The sequence below is a fragment of the Lepidochelys kempii genome, chromosome 1 (assembly GCF_965140265.1).
Source record: "Lepidochelys kempii isolate rLepKem1 chromosome 1, rLepKem1.hap2, whole genome shotgun sequence".
Taxonomy (NCBI): domain Eukaryota; kingdom Metazoa; phylum Chordata; order Testudines; family Cheloniidae; genus Lepidochelys; species Lepidochelys kempii.
Window position 1 is genome coordinate 290,832,117 of NC_133256.1, and position 19,307 is coordinate 290,851,423.

At 42.0% G+C, this 19,307-nt stretch overlaps 1 protein-coding gene across 14 annotated transcripts in view; it reads left to right on the forward strand.

Moving 5' to 3' along the window:
• Positions 1 to 19,307, forward strand: part of TAFA2 (TAFA chemokine like family member 2) — a 289,386-nt gene that overhangs the window by 145,827 nt on the left and 124,252 nt on the right. For 3 of the 14 annotated variants that reach the window (XR_012156776.1, XR_012156777.1, XM_073327943.1), the window contains exon 1: positions 5,598 to 5,649. The exons of 8 other annotated variants lie outside the window; for them this stretch is intronic. Coding sequence is in view for 3 of the 6 variants with exons in the window: in XM_073327943.1 (XP_073184044.1) it covers positions 5,615 to 5,649 (35 nt within the window). In the remaining 3 variants the exon portion in view is untranslated. Of the gene's footprint in view, positions 1 to 5,590; positions 5,650 to 19,307 lie in introns of those variants that run through there. 3 more of the 14 variants (XM_073327942.1, XM_073327954.1, XR_012156778.1) reach the window with 3 other exon arrangements.

The following is a 19,307-nucleotide window of genomic DNA, read 5'->3' on the forward strand; positions in this document are numbered from 1 at the left end:
CCAACCTGCAGCACCTCCTGCCTGCTGGCAGCCCCACCAATCAGTGCCTCCCACTCCCTCCCCACGCTTCCTGGCCACTGCAATCAGCTGTTATGCGGTGCGCAGGAGGCCCTGGTGGGGAAAGCGAGGGCATGGCAAGCTCGGGGGAAGGGGTGGAGTGGGGGAAGAGCAGGGGTTTGAGCACTGACCACTCCCTGGAACATTGGAAAGTTAGCACCTATAGCTCCAGCCCTGGAGTCAGTGCCTATGCAAGGAGCCGCATATTAATTTATGAAGAGCTGCATGCAGCTCTGGAGCCACAGGTTGACCACCCCGTCTTAGGTTGTAGATTCTTTCAGCCTGAGATTCCAGCTGATGCCTTAATTCAGTTTTGCCTGTTCTTATTGTTCCATCAGCATGGAAGAGGGACAAAGGCAGTGGTCCTATTGGGTGACTAAGAACACTTGCCATTAAAATATCATCTTTGCACCACGCTAAGGGCAAGGCTCTGTGGAAAACAATTTCTGGACTGACGGCAGCTGTGTTTGTCCCTCTCTTGCCAGACTTATATTTGGCCATCTTGGCCATGTCAGCAAATGTTTTGATACCAGATTTCTTGATTGGTCTGAAGAAGCTACATGTTCCATCAGAGTCAAGTCCACCTCTCGCAAATCTCTCCATTTGTTCTTCACCAACTTCTACTATTTTCTGGAAAGACTCCTGTTCATCTGCCATTACATGCAGTCTGGTAGATATGTTGATAAGCACCTCTGGATGTTATTCAGGATCAAATGGGTTTGTCATATTGTTAATGACATTGTTGGTAAGAGCAGTAACCTGCTTTTCATCCCTCTTCTTCAGTGTAGAGGCAAGGATTTGTTTATAGACTTTGTCTTCACTATTTCTTGTTAGGCCATATATTTCTCTTATAGCTTTTGCATATTCATAATATGAAGCTCTGTATTGTCATCTCTAACACTAATACTGACCTGTGCATAAGTGCACTGTATAAAAAGCTAGTTTCTGTAATATTTCAAAGGCTAGTACATTGCGTGCATAGGCAATTACAAATTAAAATCCTCTACCAGACAGACTATATGGTACATTTTAAGTACAAAAGCTTACAATCAGAGAAGCATTACATGAGGAATTCACATACATTTATAGCTACCCATTGTGCATACAAAGTGTGGGCACACTATCTACTGTTACTAGTGCAGAACTTTCAGTGTGAAACTGATCTGGTTAGTAAATTATGTGAGCTTCGAGCGTTTCTCAAAGTATGCAAGACATTTCTGCCTATCATTCAGACCACACATGTCCATGTCATGTTATACAGTATGACCACCATTTACTATATTAAAGCATGGAGGAGTGAGATCCACCCCACCCTACAGAAAGATGGTCCCCCTCTGAAACTGGTACATCAGGCATCTGATTGCCCTCTTAGCCATACACATTCCTTTGGTAAAGACTTCATTGTCAGACAGCCTCAGTAAGCATTTCCACACAGATCATGAGTACAAACTCCATATGTCAATAGCACAGCACATCTTCCAGCAATGGGGTATCCCATATTGGTAATTCTTTGCAACTCAGCACAACAAAAAGTGCCTGGCTTACTGTTCCTCGCCTGCTCCTGAGAGGACTCCTTCCTGGTACAGTGCTCAGAATCACTGATGTATGCCTTCCCTCCCCTCCCTTTGGTTCCCCATATGCTCAGGAAGATCAAACGTGATGGAGCAACAGTAATCCTTCCTGCAGTTCCGGTTCACCATCATTACACTACAGTAGCCTCTTGCCTATGCATCCACCTGCAACCATTCCGGGGCCTACTGTCTCAGAACACGAGAAGGTTAACCATTCCAACCCAGAGTCCCTAGGTCAGGCAAGCATGGCTTTTGGATGGATAATGAGCATAGAGAGAGCCTTCCCTCAGGGAGTTGAAGCCATCCTCCAGCACAGCAGGAGACCCACTATGTGGTAATACTACTCTGCTAAATGGAAACAATTGTCCCTTTTGGTGCCTTTTGGTGACTTTACCTACTGTGGCATCAGGTATTCCTCTCATACTGGAGTATCTTATCTCTCTAACAATGTCTAGCTTTCAGTCAGCTCCCTGTGACACATTTAGGAACTATTTATGCTTTCCACATCCCTCCCCCACCTGGTGGAAGGCTGATCTGTTTTTACTCATCCCGCTACTACAGAATTCCAGAAAATCATCATAAGGACATTCCCTGCAGTTTTGAAACCTGTCCCTGCCTCGTCCTTTCTGCTCTTGTGGAACCACCTTTTGAACCTTTAGCCTCTTGTTCTCTCCTGCACGTCTTTGAGTCACCTTTCTGACTGCTATTACTTCTGTTAGAAGGATAGGGGGACTTCAGAGCCCTTACCGCAGACCTGCCTTACACAGTTTTTCCCAAGGGCAAGGTTCCTATACACCTACATCCTAAGCTTATACCCCAGGTGCCATCTGAGTTTTACCTTAACCAATCCATACACCTGCCAGTGTTTTTATCCTAAACCTCACCAAAGCAGGGAGGAGACTCCCTTCCCTAGATGTGTATGGGGCATCTTATTTCTGCATAGAACAGTACCCTTTCGGAAGTCTCCGAAGTCGTTTGTTGCTATTGCCAAGAGAATGAACGGAAAGGTGGATATTTTCTTGTATCTGTCTCAGTGATGTTATGAAAGCCGCTCCTCCTCAAACTCTCAAGGCCCATTCTACCAGAGCTCAAGCAGTTGCAGTAGCTCCTGTATAGGAAATTTCCCTCTCAGTGATTTGCAGAGCAGCTGCTTGGGGCTCCATATACACTTTCACCAGGTATTATGTTCTGATCTGAGCTTTGGCCATGAATGCCTCCTTTGGCTCAGTGAGCCACCACTCTGTGGCACACCATACTTCCTCACACTCTTCTCCTCATTGAGCACCGCTTCAGAGTCACCCTCAGTGAATACCCATAGAGATCAACACTCAAAGAGGAAAGGAAGGCTACTTACCTTACAGTTACTGGAGTTCTTTGAGATGTGTCGTCCCCATGAGTGTTCACAACCTACCCTCCTTCTGTTCTGCTTGGGTCAACTTGATTTGTGGTAGAGTTGAAATTGGGGCGTGGTTGGTCTGTGCTACAGACTGGAGAGGAGAACATGCATGAAAAATGCATAATTGATCATATTTATTTGTTATATATGTAATTGATCTCTGAATCACCTTATGTAGCAGCAGTTATGCTATATATACATGTCTATATATTTTTCTATAGCCTAAGTAGCCAAAGAGTTGTAGTATAAGTTGTAGGAAATAATCTATGGTAATGATTGATTGTTTGAAATTAATTGCCTGTTCTCACACTTGATTATCTTTCTTGCATCTTTCTTTCTTGCTGCGTGTTGCAAAATTGCCTCATTTTTTATGAAAGCCCACAGAAACCTCATTTACAATAGCTAGTTTTGTTGAGATAAAATTAAAGACATTAAGTGATTACTGCGGTTGCAGGGAGTTACATACTCCATCATGCTTGCAAGCTTTAGCTACTGAGATCTTTGCCATTAGCACGGTGGACTGGCACTACAATAAGTAAGTTTAAGACCATGTTTGGCTTTGTGAGATAACAAAAGGAGAAGCTGTAGTTTTGTAGAAGTAGTGTTGGTGATAAAGTATGTGAAAACAAATGGCCAGCAGGGTTGGATTTTGTGATTGGTGTCGCTTTTGGTTTTGCTTTCCTTCCTGATTTTAGGGGATTTTCTGGGTGTATTTTTTATTGTATTAATATTTGTTTTAAATTTGTGACTAGGGTAATGTACAGGTGCTTTTTATGTATGTGTTGTATAAAACTAAATAAACACACTATGGATTTCCTCTATATCGGGCCTCAAGTGTTGTACATTGGTTCTACTGCTCTTTTCGTGATATACTTTCATTGGTAGTGGGCATTCTCAAACCTTTTAAAGCAAGTTATATTGCTAAAGAAGTATCTCTTCTGGAAAAGGCATTATATGGATTGACAGATGTCAATTTTTACGTGTCTTGATACCAGCCCCGCAAATCTTCCTAAAAGTGAAACTGACCTTAAAACAAACAAATGTGGAAGGACTCATTTGTCAGATGGTAGAGGAGACCATGTTTTCTCTAGCACACACTTCAGTGTAGAAGATAGAAGGGCCAGGGCTGGTTTAGCAGAGGCTAGTGGAGTTGGGTTGCTGCAGTAACAAAGCCAACGGGGTGGGGCAGCTGGGATTTGTAAATGGGTCATTTTAAGGCAGCCTTGTTGGCTAACCCTCCATGTAGAGTTTATTGAGTAAGGGCTTATCTACTTTCAGGCAGAGAAAATTCCTTTGGCCAACACTGTGTGCTGAGAGAGGAAGTTGGCTTCAGTATATAGGTGGGATTGGTGCCATTGCAGGACGTGGCATATGTATTTGTGGTCTCTCTCTGATACAATGAGGGTTGAGGGAAGCTGACCTCAGAAAGCAACATCAAGGAGTTTGCAGTGGTCAATTGATATAATCCAGTTTAGAAGTCCCCATGATTTATTTGAGCTTTTTCCAGTGATGCTTTAGCACTGTTTTGTAGAAGATGACAAACAGAAGTTCAAAGGAGGCACTTGTTAGCTCTCCCTCATATTGGGCATCCCAGTAGTGTCACTGGAGCATTTGATGGCCTCCAGGCATTCACTGGAGAGCTTAGGGTGAATTGTTTCAACCCTCAACCTTGCAGGAGATATCAGAGCCTCTGCAACTGTGCCAATCTCAGTGGATCATACTGCGCAACAGACAGTTCAAGAGAATAGTACATGAAAATTAGAGTTATCCAGCTGAGAAATTGAAGGTGCCAAAGAGCAGAGGCTATTGTATCACTGTAAAAAATCTTTTGGGAATGGGAGGAAGCTGTCCAGGGAGGCTAGAGGAATGTAGTAGCCCATATCCCTAAGTGGAGAGTGTCTTCTATCATGCTCCTCAAGTCGGAGACCATTGTTATCCAGTTTGGGTGTGAAGATGATGTGCAGAGTCAGTGTCAGGCTCCAAGGCAGCATGATCATTTGCATTTCTAGGAAATGAAGGGCCAATGTACAAAAACCACAGCTGACCACCTCACAATATTTTATTTGTGCTACAGAAAGCAGATATTTGTATCATGGTGTCTGACTCTTTGCATGCTTATTGCTTTAAAACATTTTTATATGATCAAATGCTTCTCAGTAGTTCCTTTAATGGTTATGGGTCATGGGAAATTAAGGACCAAATAAGGGCTGTCTCTTAGAGCACAGAATGACCCCCTACTTACTGCTGCCAGAGAACAAAAACAAGACACCCAGAGTGGGCTCTGGTTTTTGCTTCTCAAAGAAGCAAAGTAAGAAAGCAGAGCAAGTCAGTGACTGCCTAGGTGTAGGAAGGGCCCCTAAAGCTGTGTCACAGAAGTTACCAACTTCAGTACTGTGGAGAACTTAAGCAGTTTATATAGGGAAACATGACTGCAAACTTTTAGAATCCACATGAAACCTCAGCTGCTGTCATTTAAAGTGCATGATGAACAACCCACTGAGAAACGTGTTATTGTCTGAAGTATAAAACCTCATTGCTATGGCTACAGCCTTTCTGTTCTGATAACAGAAGAAGAACCCATCAGTGACAAATGGCTGTCTTGAAATACAGAAAACCAATTAACGGGTAAGAATTTCTAGCTGAGTTTATTGTAATTTTTTTTTCTCTAGGAAATGCAACTTATTCCATCACCTGGACTGCACTTGCTGGGTGAGAATTTACTTGATATTATTCGCATCTAGTAACCTGTAGAAGACAGTTCTTCATTGCAGTCTCTAACCAAGACAATCTGAAGCCTGAATAGCAGGGGGGAAAAGTATAATAGTGAGGTCCCACCATGAATTTAGTTGGTAAATTAGTTGGGGATTGGTCCTGCTTTGAGCACGGGGTTGGACTAGATGACCTCCTGAGGTCCCTTCCAACCCTGATATTCTATGATTCTATGAATTTGGTGGAATAAGAGCCCCAGACCAGAAATCAATGTACTTGCTCAGTGATGGGCTGACCAGCACCACTTACCCTTTTGTCCCATTCCGTGATGCACCAGTGGCATGAAAAGCAGCCAGCAATGTCAGTTTCCAAAATAAGCCACCTGCACTAGTATTCCAAACTGCTTTTTAATACATGTAAAAAAACAGAACAAACGTGCATTGAGATGCATTATGAATGAGTGCTACCGGTATAGTGCATTTATACTTTTTTCAAGTACTGTACTTACATTTCTTGTATTTTCATAAAAAATCACATTCTGTAAATTTCATAATAGGTTGTGTTTTATAAAAGCTTTCAATTAATGAAGATAAATTTGTCTATTCCTCTATTTTGACATAAGCCATCTTTTGTAGTATAAAATAACAAAAATATTGTCATCTTAACAAAAACTCATTTTTCTTTAGATTAAATAGCATCAGTTTAAAGCCTGAATGGAATTGCTTCTTGCTTTGTCATTAAATATTCCTTTTATTTTTATTTAGTGATATAAATGTGTCTGGCACTTCATAGAGAGGATTGTGTACTTGTGTATGTAATTTGTTGGGGTAGCACATGAGTGTGTGCATGCGGTGTGTGTGTATGCATGCACACACACACACACACACACACACTGCCCTAAAAGAACTTAGCTTTAGGGCCTGATCCTAAATGGTGTTGACAACCCCCAATAAGTACAGTGCAGAATGTTCTCAGCAGGATTAGACTATAAAACAAAAATAACTAGAAGAGATTATGTACAACTGTTTGTTTTAATTTATGGCTCAATCCTACAAATTGCCAATCACCACTTGTGAGGCAATGAGCAAACGTAGGGAGTGGGGAAAAAATAAAGGGTGGGATTGCACAGAGTCTCCGTATTTAAGAAAATAGAGCACACTGCATCCAATATTAGCTATAAAGCATATCCATAACTGATCTCTTTGGTAGATGGCCTTATCTTGAAGCATGGATAAATGATGTGGGTAGATGCTTGACCTTAAATGGGGATCCCTTTGGACAGGATACTAATCTTAGCTTCAGGTTGTGTCACGAAAGAGGAAGGAAAATCAGCTTTTATATGTGCATTTATGCATAGTGGAGTGCAGTTCTTCATTTTAAAGAGACATGATATACATTGTGCTCATCACATTCAGCTGCAGCTCTGTTTTAATTTATCTCTGGTTTGGGGAGGGTGAGTGATTTGAAAATATTTGATTTGTACATGTCTGTAAAACTTTACTGTGTTTTACATAACAAAGATTCTGCAACGACCAGCCAACCCACCCCCACAATCCAGCTACCACAAACAAATATAAATATACCTTCACCTGTTATTTCAATATATGTAAATTAATTGTATTCAAGTTGGCAGGGCTGGATGAAATTCACCCTAAAGCAATCCTAAGCCATTAGCAATCATCTTTGAGGACTCCCGGAGGACAGGTGAGGCCCCAGAAGACTGGAGAAAGCTGCTACCTACCTTTAAAAAGTGGAACAAGGCGGATCTAGGGAATTAGACCTGTCAGTATAACTTCAAACTCTGGAAAGATATAGGAATAAATTATTAAACAATCAATTTATGAGCACCTAGAAGATCATAGTGTGAAAAGTAATAGCCAACATGGATATATCAAGAACAAATAATGCCAGAGCACTCTAATTTACTTCTTTGACAGGGATATTGGCCTACTGGTAATCTTGACATGATTTGATTCTTTTAGTAAAGCTTTTAACACAGTCCTATATGTCATTCTCATAAGGAAAGTAGGGAAACGTGGCCTAGATGAAGTTACTATGCTGCAGGTGCGTAGCTCAAGAGGTGGGCAAACTATGGCCTGCGGGACACATCCGGCCTGCGGGACCGTTCTGCCTGGCCCCTGAGCTCCTGGACCGGGAGGCTCGCCCCCAGCCCCTCCCCCGCAGCCTCAGCTCACTGTGCCGCTGGCACAATGCTCTGGGTGGCTGGGCTGCGAGTTTCTGGGGCAGCGCAGCTGCAGAGTCCGGTGCTCTGTGCTGTGTGGTGCATGGCTGGCTCCAGCCGGGCGGCGTGGCTGCCTGTCCTGGTGCAGCCATGCTGCCAACCACCGGTGCTCCAGGCAGTGTGGTAAGGGGGCAGGAAGGGGGGTTGGATAGAGGGCAGGGCAGGTCAGGGGCGTGGATAGGGGTCGGGGCGGTCAGAGGGTGGGAAACAGGGGTTGAATGAGGGCAGGGGTTTTGGGGGCAGTCAGGAAGGAGAGGGGGGGTTGGATGGGATGGTGGGGGGCAGTTGGGGTGGGGGGGTCAGGGGACAGAAAGCAGGGGGTGGGGTGGATGAGGCAGGAGTCCTGGGGGGTGCCGTAAGCAAAAGGGGGGTTTGGATGGGGCAGGAGTCCCGGGGGGGCCATCAGGGGGCGAGAAGCGGGGGGGTCAGATAGGGGGCGGGGGCCGGGCCACGCCTGGCTGTTTGGGGAGGCAGCGCCTCCCCTAACAGGCCCTCCATACAATTTCTGAAACCCCGTGTGGGCCTTCAGGCCAAAAAGTTTGCCCGTCCCTGGCATAGCTAATTGAAAGACCATACTGAAAAAGTAGTTACAAATGGTTCCTTGTCACACTGGGAGGATGTATCTAGTGGAATCCCAAAGCAGTCTATCCTGGGTCCAGTACTTAGTCAATATTTTCATCAATGACTTTGAATAATGAAGTGGAGGATATGCTTAGAAAACTTTCAGATGACACCAAACTGACAGGGAGGTTTCAAGCACTTCAGAGTATAGGATTAGAATTCAAAAAGACCTTGGCAAACTGGAGAATTGGACTTAAATCAACAAGATGAAATTCAGTAAAGACAAGTGCAAAGGACTTAGGAATGAAAAATGAAATGCACAACTACAAAATGGGGAATAACTGCCTAGGCGGTATTACTGCCAAAAAGGAGCTTGGGTTTAGAATGGATCCAAGGGAGATTGTGGAATCCTGGTCACTGGAAGTTTTTTAAGAACAGGATAGAGAAACACCTGTTGGAGATGGTATAGGTATGCTTGGGCCTGCCTCAGCATGAGGGGCTGGACGAGATGTCTTCTAGTCCTACATATCTTAGGTGTGTGTGTGTATGTGTGTGAAGACCAAGATACAGATTTAAAAATCTTATTAAAGCTAATGTTAAAAAAATTATATAATACATAGGTTGAGAAAAGAGTGTCTGCACATCTGGGTATAGTGCTTAGATTATCCACAGATAAAAAGTTTGTTTTTAAAGTCATATGATACATAGAGTACATAATCAGCAATAGCCCAAATTTAGGTGAATAGATTTAACAATACAGTTTAGATATTAGAATCCGAATACTTGGGTACATCACTCAGGAAAAGTTGTACAGAGATTTGGTTGTGGAAAGCAAAGTATATCAATGAGTGGAGATTGTCCCCCAGTAATTGAGAAGTAGGTAGGTTGTCCATTTAAAAAAAATCCATGAGGAAAGTATTTCAGTTACTTTTCTGACTGCGCTTCTCATTGGCACTCCAGCTCATCCCTCCTGGTATTGCCGATGTCTGGTGATGTGTTCTATGTAGATGTTCCTTGACCACCTGGTGGAATCTGACGCCAAGAGTTGCCGCATCAGCTGAGTGTAGTGTTGACCGATTCCACATTATCGCAGCACTCGCTCGTTACTGGGGTTCCATGTGCCCAAGGCTCCAACAATCAGTGCATTCATCTGAATCGGCTAACCCTTAGCTTTCAAGGTTTTAATAAACCAAAAACTCACCCATAATATTCACTATCCCAAAGGAACAAAAGGAAAAGGAGCAAGAATCAATAATACCGAGGGCTCAGTTGTATCTAAGTCACTGCTTGTGGTGAAAGGCTGTGCACCAGGGCTGCTCCTGGAGGCATTGCACTTTAGGCAAAATGTCTTCAGGAGAGTGTATCTGTGCATAGCACACACAGCAATTGCTACACCTTTTAATGAGGTGCAGTACTGCCTTCCTCTGTCCCCACCAATGGCTATTGTAGAAGCTGGTTGGAGCCATTGCCCCACTCCTGCCTACTCACTATAGAATTTCTCATGCCACTATCAGCATTGGAGTCCTCTGGGGCCTTCTGCTCCTGACAGCTGTACAGGGGAGAGGAAGCTCCATGCACCCCCTTGCCCACTTTATTCACTTGTGTAAGACAGGACACGTTTTAGCCCTAGTTAGAAGTCTAATGTAGAACTTTCAATTCTGAATGAAGTGTTTTGTACTTAGGTACTAACAACACCATTCTCCATCTAAAAAGAAAAGGAGTACTTGTGGCACCTTAGAGACTAACCAATTTATTTGAGGATAAGCTTTTGTGAGCTACAGCTCACTTCATCGGATGCATACTGTATCTGATGAAGTGAGCTGTACACTTCATCGGATGCATACTGTATCCGATGAAGTGAGCTGTAGCTCACGAAAGCTTATGCTCAAATAAATTGGTTAGTCTCTAAGGTGCCACAAGTACTCCTTTTCTTTTTGCGAATACAGACTAACACAGCTGTTACTCTGAAACCTGTCATTCTCCATCTAGTTGATATCACCTGACTACTATTACTATTTAGATCTGCATTTGGGTTTCAGAAGAATTAATGAATGTAGTCAAAAAGTAAAAAATGATTCTACTATTCTTTTGGTGATATGCTCTCCTGGGAAGTGGGCCTTCTCAAGCATTTTTAAACAAGTTATATTGCTTAAAAAGTATTATTTCTGGAAAACGCATTACATGGATTGACAGGCATCAATTTTTATGTGTCTCAATACCAGCCCCCAAATCTTCCTGAAAGTGAAACTGACATAAAAACAAACAAATGTCAAATTTCTTCACGAAAAAATCTTCAGAGAGAATACTTGTTTAAGTGATGTAAATTATCTGAATGAATAACTGATAGGGCAAAGAGGATAAAAGAAAAAGCATATATTGCAGTAAATTCAGCCTTAATAAGACAGCATATTACTATTCACACTAACTGCAAGAGAAAAACCCTTTCTGCTTTAGGATACACAGAGCTGAAAGTATTTTACTCTGAACATTTTCATGTTTTAGACTAGACCTAGAGAAAATTCATTAATATAAAGACAAAATAGTCATAAATTGCATTGTTATGTGGGCTAATAAGGGGAACTAATGATTATAACAACTTGTAGGTTAATTTGCTTTGTTCCACTGACCTAGTCTTTGGAGGTAAAACAGATTAGCCTTTGATTAAAGCTGGATGAACAATTCATTGAATAATTTGGCAACTAATTTATGATAATTTATAGTTTTCCTGAATGTTTTCATTACTTACATTTGTTCAGATCTTTTGAGTTGAACAATTTTTATTCTATAGGTTGTTCAGACTGGTTGATGTGAAGATTCCTGCTGGGTGACTGGTAAATTTACATTGTATTGCTGGTTTCCTGATTGGGCAACCTAACTCATTAAGGGCTCAATCTTTCAAAGTGCTGAGGTGCCTGGACCTGTTCCAGCAGAGCATTTAAGCATATGCTTGATGTCCAGAATGTGAGCGGTCCCACTGACTTCAGTGGAGCTATTTACTTGCTTAAAGTTAAGCTCAAAGAGCTTCCAATGGAAATACTTTGGTGAATATCTACTCTCTCTAGGATTCATTATGTAGCTTCTGCTTTCCCTGAACATACTTGCAGGAAAAACCTCCCTTACTTGAACCTTTGTGCGTAAGCAAATGAAAGTGGCTGCGAATACTATTGAAGTGAGTTGGTAGGTTTCATTCACAAAAAAATGCCCATGAATCCTTCCTTTGCTATATTCACCCAGCCCTGCTCTTGATCGGTTTGATTCAAGCATATATGTTCAAGAGGCTGTATTACAGAGTCTTTGTGTCACTATTCATGGAGAAATACAAAATGTCTAATGAATACAAGTTTTTACCTAAACGTACGGGAGAAGATTAGCATTAAGTTGGCACTAATTAACCGTCAGTAAAACTAAACAAGGTTATTTAATTCTATTATGAATTATTTTTATATCATAATATAAGACTGGGCAAGGTGCACTGGAGGTACATTCAGAGTTACAATCTCTGTTTTGGTTTCTTGTTACTCTCCACACGATCCTTGGAGCTGATCAGTCAGAAATCACTGGGGTGAGACTGAAACAAAGCTAAATAAGCATAAACATGTGATCTGTTTTTACAAATGTACAGGAGGACTCTTCTGGGGTATACTTCATTAAATGGAAAGAAATACCAGTCAATTAATGCTATGAGGAATGGGTTGAAACAGTGGATTCCCAGCATTCACAGGCATGTCTTGCCACTTCAGCTCGTCAAGTACCTTTTCAATGAGACTGTTTACTGCATTTTCCATTATTGTTAATCATTTGTTTTACAGCAGAGTGTGCTACATGCACTAAAGAAACATAAGAAAAAATCCTGGACCTTACCCCAACAGTACATACAAATCCCAGTTCTTTGCATTCTCCCATATTTAGCCAGAGCTTGTCTTCAAGCCCACCATAGGGGGGTTAAAAATTGATATGGCTACAAGTGTCAAATGTGACTCATCTACTTACAAACTTGTACCAGTGGAGGCCACACCTATAGGATCTACTCTTGAACGGTGTGCATCATGTCAGACATTATCAGTTAGATAGGATTCAAACTTAACTGAAGACATAGCGAACAAGAACAATCTCTGACCCCTGCACAAGCCGCAGCTGATTCCCGATCCCAGGAAACTCATTTTTGCCATCCAAGTGGCCCAAGAGGTTCCAACTTCTTATATTCATTACCATTTAAATAGCTCTTGGGCAGAAAATAAAATGGTTAAAGGGCCTCACTTAAGTTCGTATATTCCAGCACATAGCCCACATGTAGTGGTGTGGCTGATATCTTGGCCTCGATGAGTGCCTGACACATAGTAGCACTGGTTGTATCACTAGTGTCTCCATAAATTTTTAATGACTGGTTTCTGATTCTGTGGATGGACTCACTTATCGGTTTGCTGTCACTTGTGGGGCCAGGGTCTTGGTCCTGGACACCAAGCTCTAAGTGAATTCCAGCTCCTTTATCCTTATTTCTGTATACTCTGATGGTGTAGCGACCTCTGCAGTGAGCTTGCAGTGTTGGTGAAGTAGGCTAATTCAGCCACACAACAGAGTGCATTTGTTGGATTGGTGGTGGTGGCCAGAATAGACTTTATGATCCAGATGATAACTGTCTCTCCTTGGGGCAGCTCGGAGATGGGAAGCAAAGGTGGTTTTAAGCTACACTCAGTCTTGGGCTGACTAGCTGAGACATTCTGATCCTGGTGTAAAAGACCCCCCCGGCCATTCCAAAAGCTTTGGATCTTTGACATATAGAATCCAGATCCTCTTTCTTCCACATGACTCCTGTTCTGGGGCAAGGAAAGGGATGATGTAAGAGTTTTTATGGTAGCTCAGGACCACCTCAGAATTTCCCTTTCCCTCTCAACATCCTCAGTTTTTATCTGTAGTGATACCACAAGGAAACTAGGAAACATAGTCTCATGTGACATGACTCAGGTGGCCACTTGTGAGATGAGGATGGGGCAGCAGTACTGGATTTGTTCAAGTTATGTGATAGGCTTCAGAACAGGGATTATCTTGACCATGATGGTGTAATATAGTGATGTCATGTTCTTGAAGGGGAAGCATTTCTCTGACCAATCTACTCCTAGGGTTTGATGTGCTAATGAGTCATGTTAGAGACTAATGAGGGCCAATGCTTGTAAGGCGTAATCCCGCAACATATGCTATATTATCTGTTCTGGGCTTTCCAGGAAACAACATGAAGTATGGCTGTTTTTCCACCCTTTAAGATCATACAGCCATACACAGAGCTGTGAAAGCTTCTCTTTCACCAATAGAAGTTGGTCCAATCAAACATATTACTTCACCCACCTTGTATCTCTAGTATCATGGAACCAACTGAGCTACCACACTGCAAAAAACTTTTAACTATAGTAAATTCAAAGCATAAATATAAATTAAATGAACACCACTATACATATTAGAAAGAGGACATAGTAAGCTTCATTTGGTATAAACAAGAGCAACCAAAGTTGGACAGCATGGCTTTTTAAATGTACTTTTTTGGATTTTCATTGAAGGAAACATTTTACCACATAGCAACATTAAACAAAAAAGAGGGAAAAATATAACCTAGAAAACAGATCTATACAATTGTTTATATACATATAACATATGTAAGGCTGCAATCCTTAAAATTTTAAAAATTGTATCAGGGAATGATTGCTTGCTGAAAGAATAAGTGAACCAGTTACACAACGAGCCCTAGCCCCGTGTTTAACTTGTCTTGGAAAAGTTAATTGTAAAGCTTAGAAATAGATCGAACAAATATATAAGCTGTCAACCCTGTCATTGCACTGAAATGCAATTTAATTCTTTCAATGGTGGCAAATTCACTAACCCAGAGTACGAATCCCTAATATTCATTGTTGAATGAGACTTCCATGTCTATAGGGTCAGGCTCTTGACAATGGATCTTAGAGAAAAGGATTATTTTCCTGTTTGTGATAATACCCTGTTACTGAATTCACACAACCCAAGATAAATCAATATGGATTTTGAATAAGTTTGCTTTTATTTTGTATAATCAGAAATGTAGAACTGTTCTCTGTAAGCTGAATGTGTGTTCCTTCATCATGAACTTAACTCTAATCAAAGCTCATCACAACTACACAGGGTCTGATTCTCAACTGCCTTGCATCATGTGCAGTCATTCGCACTTGTGACGAGTGGGTGTAAAATGCTGCCACTCTGATTTTCTAGTTTTTTATCCACTTGACACAGGGGTAATTGATGACACAAGTTGCAAGGTAGTGGAGAATCAGGCCCAGAATCTTGCTTCAGTGCTTATAGTGTGGTGCAAATATTTGAAGTGACTCATTGTGCTGAAGAGCAAACATTCATCCTTACCAGTAACATCTGACAGCATGTCACAGATTCACGTTGGGCATCCACTTAGGAATTTCACTCCAGCTAATCGAGTGTACATAAGACAATACTTTATTCCACCTTGCAGAAATATCATGTAGGTATTGTTTACTTATAGGGTAATGGCTGACTACTTAATTATGTGTGAAACAGTAACAAGGCAGGGTAATTAAGCTGAAAGTACAATGTAATTACCCAAGCCTAGATCTCTCCTTCCTACAGAGAAATTCACAGGATAGACAAGAGATTCTGGAAAACTTCACAAAGTCCCGGTTGCGGAATTTCCTGCAAAGCAGTGTCTCTTCAATATTTGGGACGTTGTGGAGTTATCAAGGGACATGGCCTTTCAACTCTGCAGGTCCAGGAGGCCTGTGTGATGGGATATATAGCTCCAGAGAGGCAAGAGAGACCATATGCATGGTTACCCATCCTTCTCGGCAGCCATGCTTTAGTTGGAGTTAGGCTGTCACTGGACTGTCTTTAAACTAAAAAAAATTCCAGCCAGGTATCCACTGGAAATATGTGCAGCCTAAACAGAATGCTGCTGTAGATTATGGACAGTTTTAGGAGTAGGTTTGTTTAGCTAAATCTTGTGTTCTTTAATGCACATCTACTCCCAAAATTTTGGAGTCCTGACCCAATGGAGTCCCAGCCTGTATCTAAACTTGGAGTGCCATACCCAGTTCAAGTAGACATACTTGGATTAGTTTTCATCAAACTAGTGCACTAAAAATAGTAATGTAGCCCTGGTAATTTGGGCAGCTGCACGTGAACTAGCTGGCCCAAATACATGCCCATGGTGTCTGGGTGGTTTTGTCCTTTAGATTGCTAGCCCTCCATTCCAGACATAGTCCCAGTGGAAGGACATCTGCCATACAGATACTAGGGGAAGGGGGTGAGGGTGGTAGGATGGTGGGAGATGCACTTGCAGAGGGAATGTTTCAGGCAACAATTACTACATTGGTTTTCTCTTGTCCACACTGATCCAAATATTGCTTTGTTTTGTGCAAAATTTACTCTGAAATTTGGAGGTACTCATAAGTAGGGTGATTTGTAGCAGGATTTGGTTGAGCGAAGGTTGCATGGTAATCATTTGTACGTGATACCAGATTGTTGTAATTGCTATGGTTCTTTTCTATGCCCCTCCATTACTTTTCTACTCATGAATTCAGAGTTAAATTGGCCAACACAAACATATACATGAGTGAGGGAAGATACTCAGAATCATGAAGGAACGCCAAGTGCGATGAAGATTTCAATTGCATATTAGCATTGTGGGTCATGATAAAAAGGACTGAAAACAGGACTGATTTCCACTCAGCTGCTGTTTTGCATTGATTCTGTCTGAGTGAGAGCGAAAGTGAATGAATTGACTTTATGTTCTTGGGGAAAAAACAATGGCTTGTAGAGTCAAGTTGAACCTATCCTAGATAACATTAAGCTTTAAAAATATCAGTTCTTGTTATCTGGTCCACAAACTGCAAAAGACATTTCAGTGCATTTTTCTTCTTCTCAGAGGCCAAGTACAGTGTTTTACTCCTAGAAAGGAATGATTCAGTTTACAGGAGCCTGCTGACAATGACATCTCACTCTTTGAATTTAGTCAGGTTAGTTTCAGTGTTGTTCCTTAATTCAGTGAATAGTTTTAATTTACTATATTGAATAGTAAATCATTCAGGTTTAATATTTGTTTAACACTCTGCTTAGTGTGTTTGAAATGAAAAAAAATTCAACCCTACAAAAATGACATAATGAACTTATGTCACTAAGTCAGGGGTTTATAGTCAGTGAACTGAAGATCACTTGTGGCCCTTAGGGCCCTAAATTCTGGTTCTCCAGGTTCTCTGAGATGAACTCTGTAATTTTTAAATGGAAGTGTTTGAAGTAGGACTCTTGCCCCAGAAAGATAGTAGAGATCACTACAACCCAGTGAAATCAATAGGGCTTAGGCACCTAAATACCTGACAGGATCTGGGCCTAACAGCCTTCCAGAGCTACTCTGCACCCCTAGAAGTGGCATTTTGGGTGAAACTGATCATGAAATGATAGATTTAATGATTCTAAGCAAAGTAAGAAGTGAGAACAGCAGAACAAGGAAAATGGACTTCAAAAAAGCAGACTAAAACTCAGAAAACTGTAGGTAAGGTCGCATGGGAAGAAAATCTAAGGGAAAAAGGAGTACAGGAGAGCTGACAGTTTCTCAAGGAAAAGGCCCAACTGCAAGTCTTCCGATGTGAAGGACAGGTAGGAAGAATAGTAAGAGGCCAATATGGCTCCATTAGGAATCCTACAAAAAGTGGAAACATGGACAAATTGCTGAGAAGGAGTACAAAAGACTAATACAAGCATGTAGGAACAAAATCAGAAAGGCTAAGGCACAAAATGAGTTACACCTAGCAAGAGACATAAAAGGCAATAAGAAGAGGTTCTTTAAATACATTAGGAGCAAGAGAAAGATGAAGGAAAGTGTAGTTCCTCTACTTAGTGGGGAAGGAGAGCTAATAAGTGATGGATGTCAAGAAAGTCAAGGTGTTTAATGCCTATTTGCTTCAGTCTTCACTAAATAGGGTAATGGTGACCAGATACTCAACACAGTTAACAACAAGGAGGAAAGAGTGCAAGTCAAAATAGGGTAAGAATAGGTTAAAGCAGTGTTCCCAAACTTGTTCCATCGCTTGTGCAGGGAAAGCCCCTGGCGGGCCAGGCAAGTTTGTTTCCCTGCCGCATCCACAGATTCGGCCAATCATGGCTCCCAGTGGCCACGGTTCACTGCTCCAGGCCAATGGGAGCTGCTGGAAGCAGGGTGGGCTGAGGGACATACTGACCGCCACTTCGAGCAACGCCCATTGGCCTGGAGAAGCGAACAGGACCACTGGGAGCCGCGATCGGCCAAACCTGCAGACACGGCAGGTAAACAAACCGACCCTGCCCACCAGGGGCTTTCCCTGCACAAGCGGTGGAACAAGTTTGGGAACCACTGGGTTAAAGAATATTTAGGTAAGTTAGAAATTTTCAATCAGCAGGGCCTACTGAAATTCACCCTAGGGTACTTAGAATATCAGGGTTGGAAGGGACCTCAGGAGGTCATCTAGTCCAACCCCCTGCTCAAAGCAGGACCAATCCCCAATTTTTGCCCCAGATCCCTAAATGGCCTCCTCAGGGATTGAACTCACAACCCTGGGTTTAGCAGGCCAGTGCTCAAACCACTGAGCTATCCCTCCCCACCACTGAGCTATCCCTTAAGGACTTAGCTGAAGCACCCTTGGAACCATCAGCAATTATCTTTCAGAACTCTTGGAGGATGGGTCAGGTCCCAGAGAACTGGAAAGATACTGGAACAAATTATTAAACAACCAATGTGTAAGCACCTAGAGGGTAATAGGGTTATAAGGAATAGCCAGCATGGATTTGTCAAGACTAGATCATGCCAAACCAACCTAAATTCCTTCTTTGACAGGGTTACTGGTCTGGTGGATAGTGAGGAAGCAAATAGATGTGGTTTCTTGATTTTTAGTAAGGCTTTTGACACAGTCCCACATGACATTCTTATGAGCAAACTAGGGAAATGTGATCAAGATGAAATTATTATAAGGTGGGTGCACAACTAATTGAAAGACCATACTCAAAAAGTAGTTATCAGTGTTATGCCCTATCAGTGTGAGAGTGAATGTAGTGGGGTTTGATGGTGTTGCAAACATATTGGAGGACAGAATTAGAATTCAAAACGACCTTGACAAATTGGAGAATTGTTCTGAATTCAACAAGATTTAATTTAATAAATACAAGGGCAAAGTACATCATTTAGGAATGAAAAATCAAGTGCACAAATACCAAATAGGGAATAACTAGATAAGCAGTAGTACTGCTGAAAAGAATCTGTGGGTTATAGTGGATCACAAATTGAATGAGTCAGCAATGTGCTACAGCTGTGAAAAAAGGGTACTGTTATTCTGGGTGCATTAACAGAAGTGGTGTACGTAAGGCACAGGAGATAACTGTACTGCTCTACTCTGCACTGGTGAGGCCTCAGCTAGAGTACTTTGTCCAGTGTTAGGTGCCACACTTTAGAAAAGATGTGGACAAATTGGAGGGAGTCCAGAGGAGAGCAACAAAAATAGGTCTGACTTTCCTCATAATAAAAGGTTCAGAAAGGTTTAAAAAAAAGTGTGCATGGTTAGTTTTGAGAAAAGAAGGCTGGAGAGTGGGGTAGACCTGACAAAGTTAACAGGGAGTCTACAGTGGGTCCTACTGAAAGGTGAACTGTCAGGCTGGAGGGAGGTTACCAGTGGGAGTTCCTCATTGGTAAGATTGGAGTTTTGGGACCAATCTTATATAATCTTTTTATTACTGACCTCGGCACAAAAAGTGGGAGTGT